Below are 22,116 nucleotides of genomic sequence, written 5' to 3'. Positions count from 1 at the left end.
TTTTGGTATTTTCTATTAGCAGGATAAATACAAGAAAATGCATCAAAACATTTTGACGTGTCTTGCATCCAATGGTATTTCATAAAAATCTCTGAGGTATTGTTTTACTTTATTCAGTACTTTTAAAAAGTGCACATTCTGGTATTTCTGGAACAAAGTCAAGTTTCAATACTTTTATCCCTTTTAAACAATACACTGTTGGCTAACAGAAGTTGCTCAGTACTCAACATGTTGTATCAGATCAACTGTGAAATAGTTTTAATTTTATTTTCTCTATTAAGTTTCTAGATAATAATTTCATAATCAAGTATTTCTTTCAACTGAAACCTGGGAGCAAAGTAGCTATGTAAAGCTTTCTCTTTCAATCCCTTTTCCCCATCAACCTGACAGTATAACTGAAGAATGAACATAATTTAAGTATCTCTGCACTAGGAAGACTCTATACACAAGAATCCACATTCTTCTTGTGTTTCAAATCTATTTTTATTGCCTCCACAGCCCCCGTACCAGAATTGACCACACATTTTCTGCTCTTTGTTGTAGTACCACTTCAGAATATAACTCTGACATTCTCCACTATCTTGAACAAGGTCACATGCATCTGAAAAAGGCAAATAAGAGACAGATTTAATGAACGAAAGATTCACTCTTCTCAGTATTGTAATTTCAGGGAAAAGTAATGTTTGGTGCAAACTGGCAGATGAAAGGCTGGGATTGGGAATGGCAGTTCATATGTCTCCCATAAGTGGTTTAGGTCACTGCTCCCACCATCAGTGCAATAACCCTGGCTCACAGGAAATATTTTATTGGTAAAGTATAAACAGTAACTTAAGCCACTGAATTTTTTGTGCAACCACAGAGTTCGTGCACTGGTTAATGAGAGCACTGATTCAAGATTTTACACATGCAGTTAAGTGACAGGACACATTCCATCTGTGCTCAGCAAGTCTGTCACGCACTGTGGATGTGTGGCATTCCCAGAAGCACACTAGCTCTTAATTAAAAATCCAACATTAAAACAGTTTTGTAAAAGCACTGGTCCTCTCTCATCAGGGGTGGGGCTACCAGACATTCCCAGAACCATTTTTGAACGGAGAGGGATGAAAAACAAAGGGATGGCAGCTGTAGCAATGAGCTACCACACCCAAAGCTATGCAGACACCATTGCATTATTTTCATAGAAATTCTCTCCAATTGTAGTCTAAACAATAAAACACTCAATAGTGTTAAAAGAATGTTGGTGACAAACCATCTCACTATCAGCATCCCGTATCTATTGTGTCAAATAGCAAATCTGCAAAGAAAAAGGCATAATTAGGAAGCAAAGTAAAAAACATGAAGAATATATATATTGACTGGATATCTCTGCTGAGGGATCCTGTTCTTCCCACAGGAACAGACTGTAGACATATTTAGTTCCTCCATGTTAAGCTAAGTCAGCAGCAGGAGTAACTCAGTAATTATAGTGCAACTTGGGGATTTAAAATGATCTGCTGTTTTAGTAAAGAGGACTAGAACTTTATATTATATGATTACAAAAAGTTACAAATAAAAAATAAGGTCACAATGACACCTGCAGTTCAGCCTTTAATTACAAACTCTGCTGTATAGATTTGGACTGAATACAAACATATGGTGAAAAAACACGTTAGAAAATAAAATCAATGGAAATGCCTCATACTGTATAAATATTTGACTATCCCTTCACAATTTAGAGTCTTTTTACTGAATTAAAAAAGATTTTCATATTCTAAAATCATACCATAATCACTATAGGAAGCTCTAGTTTCTACTGTTGCCTATTAAGTTTTCCTCGTTCTCCTGAGCTTCTCCATACCCTTGTGGCTTTTCTCCTTCAGTATCTTCCTCTGTGAAATACTCATTCTCCTCATAATCATATCTCATTTCTGGCTTTGTGTACACAGGTTCTGTGGTGGTCTCTCTAATATTCTCCCAGACTCCACTTTCAGTTCTTTCAATGTCTTCTAAACCATGACCATAACCAGTTTCACCAGTTCCGGGAAAAGGCATCCTTCCAAGGAAAGGAAAAAGAAAACAAATGAAGTATTTAAGCACCACTATGTCCTTGAAAAAAATGCATATGGTTCATTCCTTCTGAATAATGTGAAAAAAATTTTTGATCCTGATCCTGTTTCTGTTAAAGCTACTTTGAATGTAACTACTAACCCAAAGGGATAAATCTGATGTTGAGATACACACTCAAGAAGTTTAACAGGCAATTCCAAACCTTTCAATTGCAGACGCTTGCTGTTGTGTGTCTCCCTGATCTAAGTTTTCACACTCTTCTTGAAGTTCAGGTGAAGGATAACTGTTCGTTTCTTCTGTGGGGAAAGCACAGATACCACGGGTGAGTGTTAAAGTCCTCCAAACCCCAGTATGTTTAATAAAAAGCATCACATGATTTTTTTTTTGTTGTGAACTGGAGTTTGCATCTTTCAATAAGTAATGCACCATATCTAGAGTGGTGCTACATCCACGACAGAGAAAATTATGTTAGATATCAGCTACACAAGAATGACTCCTGAACCAACCTTTTATACTTTTGTCTTGCTCTGTAATACACTATTTATCCTTCTATAGAAACTTTGACATCTCTATACATGCTTCTGATGAGGATTTTAAATCAGTCACCATTTCCTTCTTGATATTCTCGTTTGTATTTCAAAGCACCTAAAACCTGCTAATCTGCATGCATGTGTCTTGAAAAGTGAAGAAGTTCTTTCTCTACTCTACAGACGAGGAATAGCTGCAGTAAAGAGAGGTTAATGCCAAATCCGCTAAATGTTTAAGCTTGTGACTGCCTCAAAGCCTAAATAGGCATAAACAGCTCAGTAAATCTGGACCTGCTAATGGTCAGAGGAGAAACGTAGGCCTAAATCAGGAATATAACTGTGTTCTCTTGGCTGAAGAATGGTCTTTCTTTAGTGAAAGTGGCGTCAACAAAGCCACACATTAAATACAAATTTAGGGGAAAAAAACTACTTCAGATTTTGGCCTAAGGCACCATTAAAATATAATGCTATTCTGTCATTATTGGCACTTCCGTTAGCGTCCAGCATTGGCAGCAAACTAAAGATGAAAGATTGAGGAGCTAAATTACGGCTAGAAACTGAATGATAGTGCATACACCTTGTCTACCTTTTTCTACACACCATTTCCCTTTCTTTCCATAATTTAAGCAAATACCATTTTGTGCTACTTACGTTGTAGAAGATTTAGAAATGCACGGCTAAACCTCTGAGCATATACCATCTCAGACATTGAAACCCGGCTCAATGCCAGTAAGTGCTGGTCTGTAGGGGAGCTTGACAGCTCCATCAGCTGATTGTCACTCACGTCATTGCCAAGTGCAAGAGTGAACAAGGTGAATCCTTGGCACTTGGCTCCGAGTGAAATCTCTCTCAGCTTCTCTCTGTCCCATGTGCTTGTTTTGCTTCCAATTATTGCAAATACGACCCTGTGTTTTCTTTGTCTGGGGGCTTTAAAAAACACATTTTCAACCGCCCACTGCAGGGCAGAAGCAATGGCTGATGGTCCTTCCAGTTGGTGAACAGATTCTTGGATATGTTTCTTCATCAAATCTTTATTGCTGTATGTGACTAGATCAAACTCCAAGGCCACAGGGGTCTGGTTTCTGTCAGGCAGGAAGCCCCTGGGAGCCTGCTGCAGCAGTGCCACTCTGATACCTCCGTATGATTCATTTGGCTGTGAGGAAATGACAAACTGATCTAGCATGTTGCTCACAAAGTCTTTGGCTCTCTGAAACTCTTCACTGCTGATGCTTCGAGAGCTGTCCATGATGTAAGTGATATCCATATCCATCAGAACAGGGGGAGAAAAGGGCACCACGCAGCTGGTACTTGGTTTGCATTTATCTAGAGAGGAGGAGCCAACAGGCAGCAAATTATTTAGCAACACAACAAAAGCAATAGTTCATAGAGAAAAAAAAATATCACACAGTCCTATTCATCTATTTTATTTTTGTTAATTTTTTTATTTAAAAAACAAAAATCAATTTGGCAACTTGAAATCTTCTTGTTCTAGTAAGGAATAACAGATGAGTCTTGCTGAACAATGTTTTAAGATACCATGGGAAATTATTCAGTCATGAGAGCAAAAAATGTTCATAAATTAAAACTTAACATGTAAGAGTTCCCTTGAGAAATTTTCTTCTGTGAAAATCTAAAATTGTAAAAGACACTGGAACAAAGTCCATTTTTCGTCTTGGATCATTGTTCATCACTCTTAAATATTATAATTTAGTAGCTTTTCCCACCCCCACAACATAGAATTTACAGTAAACGAGCCTGGTTCCCCAGAATCATAATGCTATTTTAAGTGCATTTCTGTTAAAAAGGAAATGCCAAACACAATAATTAATTTCACATGGCTAAGACAGAAACCAATTAAACAGCTTTTGTGGTTTTGAGATTCTAATTCTTACCATTCATTGAAGGGAAAATTCAAATTGTAACTAACTTCTCAGCAGTGTTAATCTGTAACCAAGGAATGATCTGGCATGGGCAAGAAGGCCAAATTTAGAAGGGATTAAACTGGCTGGAAGCAGGAATGCCAGAGACAGAACAAATCCCTGTAAGGGGGTGAAGTTACCCTTGGTGATGCCAAGAAACAGCCACAGCATTGTCTTGTAGCCATCCAAGAATGCGAGCACTCAGGGGCCACTTTGGGGCAGCAGAGCTGGGCTGAGTCCACCATGCAACCGCTCATAGGATTGGTGCTGGTATAAGTGTATATAAGGAATCACCTCTTAATGCATCTTTGCAGACTCCTTGTAGAACCACTTATGGCAGTAGGACTCTGCCCAGTGTATTGTTTATTAATATTTTTTTAAATATATTTAAGCTTAAACATGCTTAGGGGGCACCATAAAAATTCCCCAACATCACATGGCAAAATCAAATCTATAGGAATTTTTATTGAAAGGGTAAAAAGACCGATACAACACCCGGAATTTGTAAAATGTCTTACCAAAGCAAAGTGTACAATATGTGATGTTCTTCAAACTTTCATCCTGTTGTCTTTCCCAAACAAATAATTGAAATCTTCCAGTATCATCAATCTATGTTTTAAAGCAGACACAAAAGTAACATTAAAAAGATGTATGTGAAATACAGATGTTTTCTCTTTGTTCTCAATATCATTACTATTTCTCTGTTAAAATACTATCCCTGACTTGGTGGTTTCACTGCTATTGTAATATTGAACGGGTACACAGAAGACTTTTTCAGTTGTCGTTCTGGAGCATTCTGACTGCCCTGAAGCATTACAAGGAAACTGCTTTGTGCCTAAATGTCTAACTCCATGCTGTGCCACACTGAGATTGCCAGGTTAGTGTAGCTGCTAATGACAATTAATAGGTGTTAGCACAGCTTATTAGCTAAGAGTATTGCTTTAAGACAGTCATGGTAGATTAATCAAAACTAGCCTGGATATTTCTGCATGGTGTTGAACTTAGGTCCTCTGTTCACATTCATTTTATACATTGTCTTTCTGCTCTTCCTAGATCCTAGATTAGGTAGGCATTCAACTTTTATTCTCTGTTTGTACGCATGTGGCTACCCAGGTCTTGACTGGGGTGGCTATGTGCTACTCTGTGGCTGTGAGTCATTGTGAGATTGCAATTGAATGCAAATGTAAGAAAACCTCGTGGTCTAAATACATATACCAAGAGCTTTCTGTAAAGGTCACCATATTCTCTCCTTGACAATGCAGAGCACTATATTCTGGCTTGAAAAATACTTTCTTTAAAAATCTGGGGAGACAGCTTTATACGTATGAGTGGAAATCTTAGCACAGGTAAAAGATATTAAGATTTGGTTTGGTTTTGGTTTTGGTTGTTGGGGTTTTTTTGCCAGTGAAGGGCTACCGCTTTTTTTCTTTTCTTAATAGGGCGCTACAGAGTAAATGGCAGTATCTCTGATCTCAGCTTTTTCTGGGACAAAGAGTAATTCTCCACAGTGAAGATGTTTTCTCAGGAGAGAAAATTCTAGCATTAGAAAATTCTAGCATTAGAAAAACCTATATGTTGCCTGTGATCAGAAGAACAAAGACAATCTTTGCCAGCAGATGATTTGACTGCAAAAATGCTTGAGGAACCCTGAAGAAGCTCCAACAACATCCTACAATTTCACTGACCACCCAACCCCATCCAAATGTGATTCAAGGGAAAAACATTTCCTTGTGGACTAAGAAAAATAAAAATGGCTGTAAAATACCATAATATTGCAGGAAATGAATATGTATGTGGATAAGCTAAAATGGTGAGGAAAGAAATAATTACTTCTTTGCATTAAACTTAAGCTTTGTGTGTGTTATACACAACACAATTAACTTCTGATTAATGTCTGTAAAGGATGATATAGATAGGCCTCTTGAGAGGAATTAGAATTGGCAATGACTGTTTAAGTGATCTCCAAACTGAGGCTCCTAAAGCAAACTAACCAAAGCCAGCAAGTATCTGTGGCTACAGGCTGGTAGGATCATGAAGATCAAACCGACTGTCAACTGTGAGGGCGCAAGTCCATCTAAAAGAAAAAGAGATACTGTATTTTCTTGTGTGGTTGTGGCGAGGTTGGTTGCCTTCCCGCCACTGTAACCATAAAGGAGAGCTGGGCAGTGAACTTTTTGCCTTTCCCCCTGCTAAGCAGCTTTCTTAAACCTCTCTACTGTGAAAGCTGATTTATGGAAAGTTGGTACCTGTGTAAATACCAGATGTTATCATATGTATTTGGATTTGTAATTCAAAATACTGATGTTTGCTCTGGTTTATCCTCTGGAGAAACCCAGTGAATAAGCGGTAGGCTTCCTTCTCATATGCCAGCAAAATTTTTTCATTCTGCTAAATTAATATTCATCCAGACAAATATGTGAATTGACTAACAGATATGAGGCTGCATGAGAATAAATGTAACATGAAGATTAAAGGGATGACTTAAGATGCTACTAGATCAGACTCCAAGTTTTGCACCTTTTGTCACATGAAAATAAACATAGTTTCCTTCTATAAGGATAATTTTGAAGAAACAGCATCTGGAAGGAATTTTATTTTTAAAAAGTTAAAACTGAGCACAGATGATCCAAAAATAAATTGAAAAGACAGAGAACATGGAATCATATTATGAAACCTTAAAGAAACTTAAAATTGTTTTCTTTTGGTACCTGGTAGAATGGATTGCTTATTTTTGTTTACTACCTTTTTATATGAAGTCACATTTTAAAACAAAAATTGTTAATTGCCTCCTGTACTAATCACAGAATCACAGAATGGTAGGGTTGGAAGGGACCTCTGGAGATCATCTAGTCCAACCCCCTGCCAGAGCAGGGTCACCTAGAGCAGGTTGCACAGGAACACGTCCAGGTGGGTTTTGACTGTCTCCAGAGATGGAGACTCCACCACCTCTCTGGGCAGCCTGTGCCAGTGCTCTGCCACCCTCAAAGTAAAGAAGTTCCTCCTCATGTTTAGGTGGAACTTCCTGTGCTCAAGTTTGTGCCCATTACCTCTTGTCCTGTCACTGGGCACCACTGAGAAGAGCCTGGCCCCATCCTCCTGACACCCACCCTTTAAGTATTTATAAGTGTTGATAAGGTCGTCCCCCTCAGTCATCTTTTTTCCAGACTGAAGAGACCCAAATCCCTCAGCCTTTCTTCATAAGAGAGGTTTTCCCGTCCCCTAATCATCTTGGTAGCCCTTTGCTGTACCCTCTCCAGCAGTTCCCTGTCCTTCTTGAGCCGGGGAGCCCAGAACTGGACACAGTACTCCAGATGCGGCCTCACCAAGGCAGAGTAGAGGGGGAGGATGACCTCCCTCGACCTGCTGGCCACACTCTTCTTGGTGCACCCCAGGATGCCATTGGCCTTCTTGGCCACAAGGCACATACAGCTATCAAAAGGTAAGCAAATGGATGACTGACTCAGTTTTCTATAGTCTATTTACTTACTGAGAAGGCACGTCTGACATTTGGCACTTCACTGAAGGCAATAACCACTGGAGTGATATCCGAGGCACTCAACTCAAGTACAGCTGTGTTGATGGCGACACCATCTTGCGATGGACCATTGGCAAAAAATAGGGCAACTTTTCTTGTGAGGATGCCCTGACGAACACGTTTGAAGACATTTCTTGAAACAAATCTCATGGCTGCCCCAATATTACGTTTTCCAGTGGTCCTCTCTAGCGGTATTCTCTGGACTGCTTGTAGCAGCAAGTTGCTTTTTTGGAATTCTGAGAATCGGATGAGATAGCGCGTATTGGTATTGAAAGAAACAACGGAGACACGAGCACCTGTTGGGCAATTGCTTTCACTGATCTTAATGGTCTTCAGCAATAACATAACAATGTTCCTCATTCTTTCAAATGCAGCTGGTGTAACATCATCAGACATATCAAAGGCAAACACCACTTCAGTTGGATAAACTGGACACGTGTCTGTATATTGAAATTAAAAAATTGTGTGAGAACCTTTCCACAACTCAAACATTGTTAGTTTTTTCTTCAAGTCTATAAAAGAACGGACATGCAGAGGCCAGACGGGCTTACCTGATGAGCAAGCTGGAATGAAAAGGTGGAGAGCAAATAAATTATTTTGGACTCATATTCCTTAAAATAGTGACACATACACTTGCTTTCACTAAAGAGCCTGATCCAAAGCTCAGGCAACTGACAGAATCTGTCCATGAGAGACAGCACTTCTCTTCCACAATTAAATACTTAAAATAGTGCAATTTTACTGGGTGAGAATTAAAGAAATTGTTCTGGGTTCTGCTGAGCATATAAGTCTGAGAGAGAATCAACACTTGAACACTCGAAATCTGGAGGACAGGTGATATACAAATATTGTCTTCTCTCAGATAACTCCCCAAAAATGGTAGGCAAAATGCCAAAGAATTAATTTAATCTTAAATGAGGACAAGACACATTTGTTACAGTTTTTGTAATTAAGACACAGGAAAAATGAGCAAAAAGCATAAGCCTGTTTCATACACCTGCTGAAAACCCCTCATAGTTAACAACTAGCAGTCATCATCAAACTGAACCCATATACAGACTACCAGTCTAGAGGGTCTCCAATGGAGGCTATTCCATTTAAGAAGAGTGACTAGGTGGAATCAGCAGTAAAAGAAGATGCTCCCTACTTACGGCAGTTTTTTCGTGTAAAATTCACAAGTTCACAAGGCTGCAGGAGCAAAACAAAAAAGCAATTAATGGCAAATACCAGATCATCCCAGACTGGGAACCTTACTATTGGTTTGAGCTGAAGGTCATATCCCAGCTCCTGAACTAACCCTCACTATTGTAAATCCAGAATCCCACATTCCAGTTCCTCTCTATTTCAAATAGTACAGGGGCTCTGCCCCTGCTGCAGAAACTAAGGGTTTTTTTAGACGTGCTCTGTTGGCATTTATTTATGATCTGGAGTATTAAGCAACCATTTATCCATTCTTTATTTTGTGTACTAATCTGATCTAGGATGTCACCAGGCAATGGCACTTTCATAAAAGAACAGGCATTTCAATAGCAACTCACATAGGAAGAATGAGGTCCACAGAGGAGGGACCCCGTTTGGACATAGAACACACCTGCAATAGTATTGCCTGCAGGTAGTTGTCCATGCAAGGGTTAGATGAAGCCTTTATTCAGAAGTGTTAATTTTACAGGGGATTAGGATTCTGAAGAAATCCTGCCTTGCTATTCCCAGTGAAAACAGCTGTTACTGTGGAAATGCCCTCCTTTACAAGAGAGTGAAAAGTAACTCTAATCCTGAGCTGGATTAGAGTTACTAATGGAACTTTGGAAACTTCAAAGTGTGGATTTGAAGGAACAAATAAAGGAATATTAATGGTCTAACAGTTTGCAAAAGTTAGGACACAGCATTAATCCATATGTATAATTGTTTCTCAATCCTTGATTATTTGCTAAACAGAAGCACCCACTGCACTCTGACAATTATTTGAAAAGGATATGGTTTTCTAACAGCTAATTGTGCTCATTGCAGTCAGTGCTTATAAATGGAAGAAGACTAAAACTGTTAGTTCCATGCAGCGTGAGTTAGCTGTAAAGTATTAACTTACTTCCATTAAAACGGTGCCCATTGGTCCCTTGGCGCCCTAAACCAAACACAGGTCCAGAAAATCAGACCCTGACAACGTATTTCCATCTATGACTCTGTAGCCCAAAGAAAATGCAGGCATACAGTCCTTCCCTGATAACCATTTGTGAATTTGAGATATGAGGAGACATCAGTTCCCAGTATGGATTTCTATGGACCCGTTCCCAGCAGAGTTGCAAACTACTTCTCACACCTATTTTTCCATTCATTTTCCTTCCTGATTTTATAAATGTTCAATATTTGTTGCCCTTGAGGAACAGTATAATTCAGAATTGGATTTCCTTTCTAAACGGCAATTTACGTGCTGTGGTTCAGTTACCTGCACCTTACATCCTTTTCAACCTCTGATGTGTGATAGGCTTGCCCTTTGCTCTTGCAGGGTACAATCCCCACAGTTCTACCTTGAGAGATCCTGCAAGACCATACACACATCATGACTGCTCGACCAGTCTAGCTAGCTTTTGCTACTCTGCAGCCTTCTCCTTGGGACTGTGGGCAAATGCCAGGATTCCAAGCGCCTTTTTTCAAAATAAAAGTATTGTTTAATCTTCATAACAGGAGTAAAATACAGGCAAAATAACATTTTTTCAAGGCAGCTTGAAAGTTGTCATCATGTGTGCAATTCAGATATGTAGCAAGACTACTGAAAATTTTCACTTATTCACAGGGGGCTGCAGTGAGATACACCAGAAAAATTTGAACTACACATCCCACAACCTTTACCTTAGCCTCTCCCTACCATGACACTATGGTTTACCAAAATCATATACTTCCTTACATCCCTAAATTACAACGCCATCTCCATATTTGTTGCTTTCTGCTCCAACTAACCTTCCATTCCTCCATCTCCTGCCTGAGCTACCTTCCCCATCTCCTCTGCTGTCTTGCTGTTAGCATTATCACAGCCATTCCATGCTTTTATCTTCTTATGTTTCCCAGCAGGTCCCAGTTCTTCTTTGGTACTGCTCAGCAAGAGTTAACTGTGAGTTGCCTGAGCCCTAATGAATGTTACTGCAGCAACTTATTAGTGGTGACTGAGCTGTGCAGACTTGACCCATATGGGTAATCAGGCCACGAAGTTAGGGAGGATGGGTAAAACAGGCCTATTTTGGCTGGCCCTGCCTACTACTTGTATCCCTTCCTGCATCCCTATCTCTTCCACTTCCCACAGAATTCCCACTTTCCCATTTCACTGATGGACTGCTACTACAATAAACCCAACCAGCCCATACCTCCCAAGCTCCACTCTCACTTCTACACCTGAAGAGGAGATCTTGAGCTTGAAATCTCTCTGAAGATTTCTTGAACCATAGATTGGCAAGGCCAACAGCTATCTGGCTCACAAGCACACAAGGTCTGTCTGTCTGTAACGTATGTGAGCAGCCAAGCAGAAGGGAAGGCAATGCATTCCAGCTGGCACTATTGGTCATTCTTGTGCTCAGCTTCATAAAATAAAGTGGGCCAGTTACATTCATTGACCAGCACAGCATAATGACCAAAAAAAAAAAAAAGTTTTCTAAGTTGCATACGTCCTGTGGGCGATATTATACAGGTAAAGATACTGTTATCCATAATGTTCCATATTTAAACTGAAAGAGTAAGCTTAAGAAAGTTAAACAAGAAAATAATTAACAGTAGGGATTGTCTCTGGTCTCCATGGAGCTGATTTGCAGAACCGCAGCAAGATAAAGATAGACATATATAGGGATTTTCCTAACTGCCTACAACATTTGTCCTAAATACTACTGAAATCCCCAATCCTTTCTCCTGCTTAGATAGAGAATAAAACTTTTTGTTATATAAAATGCAGATCACAGACACTGGAAAAGTACATCAAGACATCTACTTGTATATAAGGATTAACAGGTTACTGTCAATTTAAACTTTAAGTAAGTGCATGTAATTGCAAGTCTGATTTTAAATGGCTTTTCTTTTTCAATTAAAAAATACATTGGCTTTCAGCAGAACAATCCAATTCTACATTTGAGTACTCTGTTCTTTTTTAATTAGATATTTACCCTGCCTAAGGTTGATACCAAACACTGTGTAGGAAATTATGCCTGCATTGTATCTTTGCAGTTCCATTTCTGCAATCTGATCCAGTGAAAGATGTCCCTGCTTACTGCAGGGGGGTTGGACTAGATGACCTTTAAAGGTCCCTTCCAACCCAACACATTCTATGATTTCCAACAGTGGGGGCTCTTGTGCACACAAATTCACAGGCAAGATGTAACTCTATACAATGGCCAGGCTGATTAAACATAGTTTACCAAATGAAACATTATTAAATATTCCATTAATCTAATAGAAAGTTTAAGAGCAATCTAAGAGTGGTTTTTAAAAATAAAAATAGATTACCATAGGTCCTGATGGCCCTTGGTCCCCTGGATCTCCCAGGGAACCTGGTATGCCAGCATTTCCCTACAAATAGAAATACAAGTTTTATTCATTATAATTGCACACAGAGATGTAGAATTCTAGCAGAGAAAACATCTGTAACTATATTGTGAGTTGGATCCCGCATTTACATAAAGATAGGATACTACCCCTAAGAATTACTAGCCACGAACATCTCTAAAGACTTAGACCAGCATTCTCTCGAGACCTTCTACACAGGATACAGCAATAAAAGATCAGAGTGGGAACCAATTTCAAAAAATTTTGATGAGGAAACACTTAAGACATAAGGGCTTTACTTATAGAACTCTTCACAGAGTTAACAGATTCATCATTCTTACTCTTCTACCCCTAACTCCTTTGGGTCCTTCAGCTCCTGGAATGCCTGGGTCTCCATCTTCTCCCTGAAAATTAATGAAATCCAGAACTTTATAGGAAAGGAGAAGACAGACAGAAAGACAGATAACCATTTCTAACCAAGAACAACGTAAAACAAGACATAAAGCAAACACACCCATTTGATCATACCTCTGGACCAGGATATCCTGTGAATCCAGATTCTCCCTACGAAAAGAAAGGACAAAGACTTCATAAGAATCTAGAACTTTGTGATCTGCTTAGTGTTTGATGTCTTTAAATCAAAAACAATTTCAAAATTATTCTTAGCATTCCATCCCATTCAAGGAGCAGAGGCTACCACTCTGGTCTTAAATGACATAGTTTTAGATTAACAACTCGTTCATCTAAAGGAAGAACATCTTAAAATTTTCCATCAGTTTCTGAATTTTCAAGCATGTTCCATTTCTCAAGTAAGTGTTTTATCAAAACTTATTTAGGCCTCCTAGTAACATATGTTGGAATTCATGTTCAGCTATTATAAGTAAATTATAACATTCATAACTCAGTGTTTGAATGCAGTTTCAAAATGTTGTACCCTCCATACTAAGCAGTGATACCATAATATTTTGTTGGCATATTAGAAGTCACTTCATTAATTGTTTTCAGTTACTTCAGTTTTTGGTGTATTCTTTGCTCATATATGAGAAGTATGAGAACTCTCACAAAGACCAATCAGAATTGAAGCGTATCTCTACTTGACATTAGAGTAACTATCAGAATTCACACTATTTATGTATGTCCTTGTTTTAAGAGTTCCCTCCCATGGAATTGGGCAGGCCTGTCAAACATCATATGACTTTATCCTATAATTTCTAAAAAATTACACGCATGTAGGCCCCACATTACACCTAAGAGAGCATAATGTGACTGTGAACCTATATAATTGATAGCGATCTTAAATAAAACCTATACTGAAGGCTCTTCTCTTAGCTATCAGGGGAAACAAACTCTTTCTGGATCACTATTCTGGGATGAATTGGTTTTTTGTTTGTTTTTATTAATTGCTTTAATTCAGACCTTGCCAAACCTTGGGGAGACACATCAACATATAAGAAGGGCTTTAAGTCAATCCTTTAAAACAACGAATAATGACAAGAAGATTTAACAGAAACCTTTTTTCCTCATTTCTTGTAACAAGGAGGATGTTTCCTGAAATGAGTAAGTGGGAGATTCCAAGAGCTTAAAAGAACTAGTCTTTCATATAACATACAAGTAACCTGTGAAACTCTCCCATCAAAGGACATATTTGGGGGTAAGAAGGTAAGAAAAGAGACTGGATAATAAGAAGCATCAAGAGCTATTTTAATAAAAAGCCTTTTTAGAAAAAGGAACTCATCAGTTGAAGAGGCTCCTGGGAAGCCTTTCATATCTTTTCTGCAGCTTCTGCAGCACTCTGCTTCTCCCACAAAAAGGGAGAGTGAAACAGATGTTCCTCCAGTGAGATCCATTGGACCAACTTCTGTTTTGCAAGCAATGAAAAAGGACTAGTATTGTAACACTACATAAACTCTTTGAAACGACTGCAGCTGTTTCAAACATCCCGACCATTTTGCTCATGGACTGACTCATTCGTGCTGCTGGTCCCATGATTTTGACCTCATACTTTCTGTATACTTTTTATTTTAGCTGGATTCTTGTACATTTTTAGAGAAGTAGGAATTTCACTGCTATTTTTTTCATCAGGGCTGTGAAGGGAATGACAAAAATTTCTAAATATGTAGCAATCCAGAGATTAATCCTCAGATTTTACTGCTGAGCACAAGGAAGAATAAATATTTCACATTAAAACAGTGAGGCCATTGGAGGGTAATCACCCTCACCTTGGTGGTCAAGGAATCCCTCCTCTGAAAGAACAAAATAGTCCAAGGTGGCTGGCCCACCAAGACTTGCCAACAGAAGTGGCTAGTCAAGCAGACTGAAGTGGGCAGAAAGCACCGTGTACTCCAAGAAGTACAATCCCCCATGTCCATATACACACATACACACATCAAGGGAAAAAGTAATAGAGAGTGGTTCTCAAAAGAATATCCTATTGCAGAATTTCTCACAAGGATGGTTGTGGGAAGGCTGAGCCTCTTACGGAACGCACTGGCCATGTCTTACATTTCTCTTGAATCGAATATGGATGGTCATGTTCAATTTGACACTGCAAGACATCCTGACTCTAAGCACTCACCTTTGCTCCTTTGCTTCCTTCAGGACCATAGGCATCCCTGCCATCCACTCCCTGCATAGGTTGAATATGCCATAAGTTAGCTTTTAACAGAGGATTAGATTCACATTCAACTCCACTTTGCAATAAAGACCTCTCATTACAACAGGGTGTCCAGGCTGTTAAGATTGACAAAGTAGGGCAAGCTATCAAAACAGTAGCAAATGTCTAAAAAACAGTAGCAAATGGTGGCAAAATCTGTAGAGAGAAAAAAAAGGATTAAGGCCAGAGTTCCTCTCCACTATGTGCCCTACCTCTAGCATATTCTCTCTCTCCTAGAGAACATGATGGGAAAGATATTCTCTCTAGCCCACAAGGAACCTGGTGTCCGTAAGGAAACTGAGAACCGAACGTGAAATAATTTTAAGTGTATCAAATAGAGAAGATAGAAGGGAATTAAATGTACTGATTCAGATGGATGGGTGTTAAATTACAGGGGCCCTGAATTTGGGCAGAAAGACTCACAGGCATGCCTCTCCATCCAGCTGGTCCCACTGGGCCCTTCTCTCCAGGGTCACCAGGTTCACCCTGTTATAATTGAAACATAAAAAGCATTAATTTGGCTTATCCAGGAGAATTCTTCTTTCTTGCCTGTTAGACTGAAGTGTGCTTATACATTTTATAGACTACTTGATGCTGATCAAAAGCATTCCATTACAGACCATGTTTCATGGAAGGTTCCTTGGGGTGGAACTGGAAAGCACTTGGCAAATCAGAATACGCTAAGCATTCATCCAGCTAAACTCCAAAGGTCTTCATCCAGTAAATATCCCATTGTTATACAGAATTACCAGTGAAAGAGTATTTTCTGGAAAAAGTTATATTAATGGTAGCAGGACATAGCCTGGAATTCTACCACCATGAAGCATCTGTTGAGAGCAAACAGTATTTCTCAGGCACGCTGCCTGCACTGTGCTCTTAGTCCTCTTGCATGTTTTCTTTTCTTCATTTCCTCTTTTGGTTTTGGTTTTGACTTTCTTAATGAGCTTTCTTCTAACAAGATCTCCAATATTAAACAGTACAAAACCAGACTGAGAAAATGGAATGTATGATGGATTAAATCCCTACGTTCCTTCCCAATTTTTGTCACTGCTTCACTATGTTTTCACACAGTGACTTTTCTCACAGTAGCACTTGGACCTTCTGATACTTCTCTGTCACTGGATGTAATAATATAGTGAATGTAATAACCCTTCAAAGAGACTGAAAGGCGTAGCTAACTGGTCTTATTTATGCCTTTTAGATCCAAAAATGCAAAGATACCTAAAATGAGTTATTTTTCTTTAATCTCCCATATCAATGAATTATAAGCCAATTAATGAAAGGAAAGTAAGGGACAGCATTTATTATAAGTAACTGAACCATAATGTGGACCACTTAGTAGTGGCCTTCATGTTGATTCAGTTCTTAACACATTCATTCCTGTATAACAGACATCGTAACAGTTAAGATTCCTTAAACTGGTTAGGAATCTTTAGAACAAAAAGGTTAAAATAAGCAGTTATGCTTCATTGAACTGGGAAGTTCAGACTGGGTATTAGGGAAGGTTCTTCACTGAGACGACGGCCGTTGGGTCCCTTCCAACTTGAGATATTCTAGGGTCAACTCGTACATATTTTCAATGGATTGGACAGATTCTAGGAATCATAAAATAAGCCCAAGAGTCAGCACTGCCATATCACTACTGCATTTTGTGAGAATCCAAGCCCCACTGAGAACCATGACAACAGCAGTTAGAACAGTAGTCATGGCAACACTAAAAAATTCTTGGTATAGCTCTGACACCTGTAAGGTTTCTGTGAGCACATCACTTGTATTCCCATGCAATCTAAAAATGTCTATAAAACTTAACATTCTTCACATGTTCCATAGGAACAATACAAGTGTTTGTTCATGCTTCTTCAGGTAGTTCTTGAATGAATTATGATGTTAGATTGCTGTAATTAGATACCTTAAAAATCTTTACCTTTGCTCCTCTTGCACCTAACTTTCCAACAGAGCCAGGTGCACCTGGGGCCCCCAGACTAGCCTGTAATCAGAAGTATCAGTTAAAAGGTGCACAACAAAGACTCAAGGGCTCATTGAACTCAAGGATTCACTGCCCCTTGAAATTATTACAGAATTGGTATAAGCATTAGCACATTAACAGGCTTGTGAGCACCACAGTAAGAGTTACCGGTCAAGCTATCATTCCAGTTATTACCTGTTTTCTGTACAACTGCTTTAAAATTCTCAAAATGTTATTAAGTAAGTATGACATGAATGTTATTTTCTATCTACATAGATACCTAACGAATACATGCATACGTGCACAAACAATATGAATATATATACACACACATACAAATGTGTGTACGCAAGAGCATCACTACATGACTGAAGCAGATGCCCAAAGCTGACAGAGTAGGATATTACAGTCCTGAGTTACACTGGTGTAATTTCAGAATACGAACCCCCAAATCAACAGCATCACACAAGTGAGAAGATCAGCAGTGAGTGCTCAATAGTTACAACCTCATCACACCCTAGCGTTAAATCTCAGAGGCCATACTTTAATGAAACCACTGACCATGATCTAACTTTGCCCTCAGCTACACCACTGTACATCTGGATTTATACATGCTGTTAGTCCTGATACTATAGAACCGAGAGTGAAATCTAGAGCTAAGGCTTTTAATTGCAATCATGCAAAAGCTTGGTAACACTGAAGTTCACTTCTTATTCACCACCTAAAAGTATTTTCAAGGCTGTTATTTTATCATATGAGGCTGCAAATCAGCTTCCTTAAGTACTATACTGAAAAATCCTCAGTTTCTTCTTTCTATAAGTATTTTTAAAACTCTTTATAGGAATAATATCAAAACTGAGAATGAAAAGCCCTAATGTGTACAGCAGGAATATATTATTTAAAGCTAACCAGAGGGCCTGGCATGCCTTGTGGTCCTGGAGGTCCTCTGATCCCTTGTGGTCCTCTTGGGCCCTAATGTAAAAAAGCCATTGAAAAAAAAAAAAGTCAGTTCAATGGCGATAGCCTTTCAGTGAAAATTAGATTGCTGCAACAACCAGAATCCAAGTGCCTGTTTCACAAGCCTTAATGCACAGGTGAAATTTCTGACTGCTTGGTTGTAAGGATTGGTCTGTGTGAAACAGCTGTGATGGTCACTGCCTGAGGGCCATATTCAGAAAGCTACTGTGGTGTTTAAGATACCACAAGATAATGCAAAGCTTTCCTAATTGGTTTTGTCAATCAGTATGTTATTTTCATCATTTTAATGCACCCTGGAAATACAGTACATTCAAAAATGCAATTGCTAGCAATTTCTAATGAATTAATTTTGAAGATATCTGCTTGATAATATCCTGTAAGGTAGAGAGGTGTTTGTTAAATTACTTATTTCTGCTATGCACTTTCCTCTTTTCATTTCACTAGAAGCTGCACCCACATAAACCAAAAGAGAAACTTGCCACATTTAATTCCTTAGGGTTACAGAGGAGATTTGCCACAGAAGAATCTTGCTTATAATACTCATTAGTTGAAGTAAACAAAGCATTAAAAAAAAAAACCAAAAAAAGATCAACATAAAAATAACTCAGTTCTTTTAGTTACCTGTGGGCCTGGAAGACCAGAGTCTCCTGGGTAACCTGCTTCCCCCAGATCTCCTTGCTCACCCTGCCAGAACAAAAACACACAAACCAACAACCAAGCCAAATAAATTAACACCTGTCATATGTACATCAACAGATAATAATTTCATATCTGCACAGAGTATCAGTTGAGAGAATGTTTTCCAATGCTTCAAAACAGCTTTCAAGCAGCTTCAAATTCCTGTTGAAGAAAATTCAATTAAGAAGCAAAAGTTGAGTAGCTTTTTTTGGTTGTTTAGGGTGTGTGATGAATATAAGAGCTGGAGTGCAAGAGGTCAGTTCTATCCGCTTTGCATTTTGCTAAGTACATTTTACACCACAGTCTCAGCAACATCGCTGCATTACCCTTGTCCTTATCCACTGCAGAGACCACAAGAACTCATAAAGCCAGGGCCACAAGGGCAGATCCCCTTCACCTTTATCCATGGAGAACTACCCTGAGGGGGAACCATGACTTTCCAATTCATCCTAGCATTAGATGTCTTTATAACTCCCCATTTTTCATTCTGGTTACTCACCAAGGCAAGTAAAATCTTCCTTGATGAAGGGGAAAAAAAAACCCAAACCTTTTCCAGCTCCCATCTACATAAAGTAGCTATCTAAGGATGAGTCAGTTTAGCTGACATCCCTAAGAAATATTTGCTGTCTGCTGGACTAAGTAAAATGGTGATAATTAGCACCAAGATATTCCAGGCCTTGCAGATCACCTTTCACTGGAGAAATTATAAACGTATGTATGTCTGAAGATTCTCAGGAAACAGGTGGTTCTGGAATTAATCTCCTGCATTCAAAAGGCTGTACTCCCATTCTCCACCACATGAATGAAATGAAAGATAAATGAAAAATAAGAACAAAAAAAAAGCACTGAGCAAGCTTATTTGTAGCCACAGTAACAGTAATGTAATATAGAACATCAGTTAGTAGACTGATGCCAGGCTTATGCCAGCAGTAAAAAAATCAAATAGAAACAGATTTCCACAAAAATCACTTTGACTGCAATGAAAATGGACAAATTCTTATTGCAGGGTCTACTGTTTTATCTAATTCCTCCAGGAGATGTGCAAGACAGAAAAGGGTAATTCTCTTTGCCATTTGCTTTTTACATCTCTTCAATGAACAGGTGATTTATATAAGTTGTGCTCAGAACATGGGTTGGGACCTAGTTTTTAATCCCTACTGACCTGTGCAAATATTTTTTGTTATACTTTTAGAAGTCAAAGCTGATCAAGTACTTAAATGAAAACAGTTTGGAAGATCTCTGTTGTTGTGAGGTTCAGTCATGTCTCTTGTTCCCAAAAATATTATTAAAGGGTGGCCTCATCACTGGGGGAGGGGGCCCCCATGGAGATGAAGAAGCTTGTCTCAAAAGGTTCAACTAATTCTGCACTATGTGATTTTACTAAACAAGTTGAACATTTTTACTTTCTAACCACACCAGAGTTCTTGTGCTCATTAGTACAACAAAGATAAGGTACAAATCCTTTTCCACAGACTTCAGTTTTTGTCCTGTTACCCTCATTGCTCACTTGGATTCTTTCTTTCTGCTGGTACCTGACAGAAAAATGCAAACAAAGATTTTTAGAGCTCAGCAGCAATCAAATGGAAAAGAAAAAGAAAGCACAAAGTTACATAATTCCTTAAGAAATGGATTTCTGAGGTATCAAGCAAGAATTGGAATAATTAAAAGGAAGGCTTCATGGGTATTGTTCAGTATTTTAATCTAAAAATGTCTGCATAAATGCTGTAAAGAATTTCTGAGACAGAAATAGTAAACAGTAACTATAAAACACTTGTGTTCTTTCAAGTTATGCTGATCCCTGTGAGTAGCCAAAGCACGGTGCTTCCCCCTTACTAGCGGATAGTATCAAAATCGTCCAGGTCTATTCCTGTCTGTGATACTCCAGACTTCTGGATTCTCAAAGTGAAATCCAAATTGGGATTTTCAGAAACGAGGTGGGGCAGAGGCTTCAGCACAAGGCCTACCTGTGTGTTGCATGAAGCTGGGATGTGATTGGACTACCTTGGGGAACTTGCAGGACTCTTACTTCTCACTGTCATTTCCCAGTGAAAAATTAATTTGAGTCAGCTTAAATGTAAAAAGACATCCCACTCCTTCCAGCAGCCTTTTTCCTTTGATGAAAATTATGTTCTATTTTGTATCATTATGGTTATTCTCACTGTTATTTAATAACATTTTAAAATTGGCCTTCAGTTTAAATGCTTGTTGCTGTTACAGAAAAGGCATGCAATCCACGCAAAAGTTTCATGACAAATCTGAACCTTTTGCCAAATTAAGAACACAGCAAGCACTTCAGTTTGCATACTGTGTCCATAATTAAAAACGTGAGTAAAACATCAAGCTTATCAAACCGAGGAAACTGTTACCAGGTGACATCTAACAGCCTGTTTTGTACAGGCCAAATACTTTCATATTGTGAGCTTTGATGAAGAAAACAGAAACTTTGAAACAATTGCTACTTGAGACCAGAGACAAAGACTGCATGCACTTCATCCTGTCCTCTCTTTGATATTAGAACTGCACTGGCATTGCATGAATATGACTTGGAAAGAACAGATGGGGTAATTTTGCCCTGACCACGCTTGTGAGTGAAGAGTTTCATAAAACAACCTCTATTCAAAATGCTGGTTTGCACGTTTATTCAGAAGCTACAACTTTACCCATTCCCCAGACTCCAACACAGGGTATGACTTCAAGACATATTCCACTCTGCAGGTACTGACAGTGTCATACACGAAATTGCGATGTTTCCCTGGGTTTATATGCACTAAGGTAAAGGGGAAATGTTAAACCAAGGCATATACCATCTGCCTTATCTGTGCTAGCAACTCTGCAGAGAGATTGGGTCAAATTTGAACTACTTGTGCTACAGCAATATGTTTCCTGAAATGATCATATAAGCCATACTTGAAAAAGCAAGCAATAGGCTAGAGATAAGGGATATATCTTGCAAGCAGGTGTATGGGAGTCATGGTTTTAGGTGTTCTTACAGACTCCTGCCAGGGTGATGGACAAAGGAAAACATTTGTTTACCTTGTCCTAAAAAGAAAAAATCAAAAGAAAAAAAAAGATTAAAAAAGAAAGAAATCTGGGACTTCTCAGGTTCCTAGAATTTAACTTTTACTTGCAGTAATCCACTTTGCTTTTAGAATTGCTTTGATAACTGTATTTTGTAATTTATACACTGGGACAAACAAGCTTTCTTTTCCAAGAACATTATCTAAAACTTCATTTAAGAGAATCACAGTGACGTCTTTACCAGTTACATCTCAGCAAAGTTTCCTTTCATCGTGGCT

The 22,116-nt window shown here is 38.8% G+C and overlaps 1 protein-coding gene across 1 annotated transcript in view; it reads right to left on the bottom strand.

The window, feature by feature from the left end:
* Nucleotides 1–428: 428 nt before the first annotated feature.
* LOC134510842 (collagen alpha-4(VI) chain-like) overlaps nt 429–22,116 on the bottom strand; it is a 42,349-nt gene continuing 20,661 nt past the window's right edge. Inside the window, 18 exon segments of the mRNA XM_063324067.1 lie at nt 429–601; nt 1,763–1,799; nt 1,801–2,032; nt 2,249–2,342; nt 3,225–3,896; nt 5,011–5,101; nt 7,980–8,467; nt 8,579–8,590; nt 9,179–9,215; nt 10,111–10,146; nt 12,507–12,569; nt 12,887–12,949; nt 13,074–13,109; nt 15,121–15,171; nt 15,622–15,684; nt 17,123–17,185; nt 18,074–18,136; nt 18,764–18,826. Coding sequence (XP_063180137.1) covers nt 429–601; nt 1,763–1,799; nt 1,801–2,032; nt 2,249–2,342; nt 3,225–3,896; nt 5,011–5,101; nt 7,980–8,467; nt 8,579–8,590; nt 9,179–9,215; nt 10,111–10,146; nt 12,507–12,569; nt 12,887–12,949; nt 13,074–13,109; nt 15,121–15,171; nt 15,622–15,684; nt 17,123–17,185; nt 18,074–18,136; nt 18,764–18,826 — 2,337 coding nt within the window.

This window comes from Chroicocephalus ridibundus, chromosome 2 (genome assembly GCF_963924245.1).
Source record: "Chroicocephalus ridibundus chromosome 2, bChrRid1.1, whole genome shotgun sequence".
Classification (NCBI taxonomy): Eukaryota; Metazoa; Chordata; class Aves; order Charadriiformes; family Laridae; genus Chroicocephalus; species Chroicocephalus ridibundus.
The sequence above is the reverse complement of the archived record's forward strand: the minus strand, read 5'-3'. Positions and strand labels throughout refer to the sequence as shown.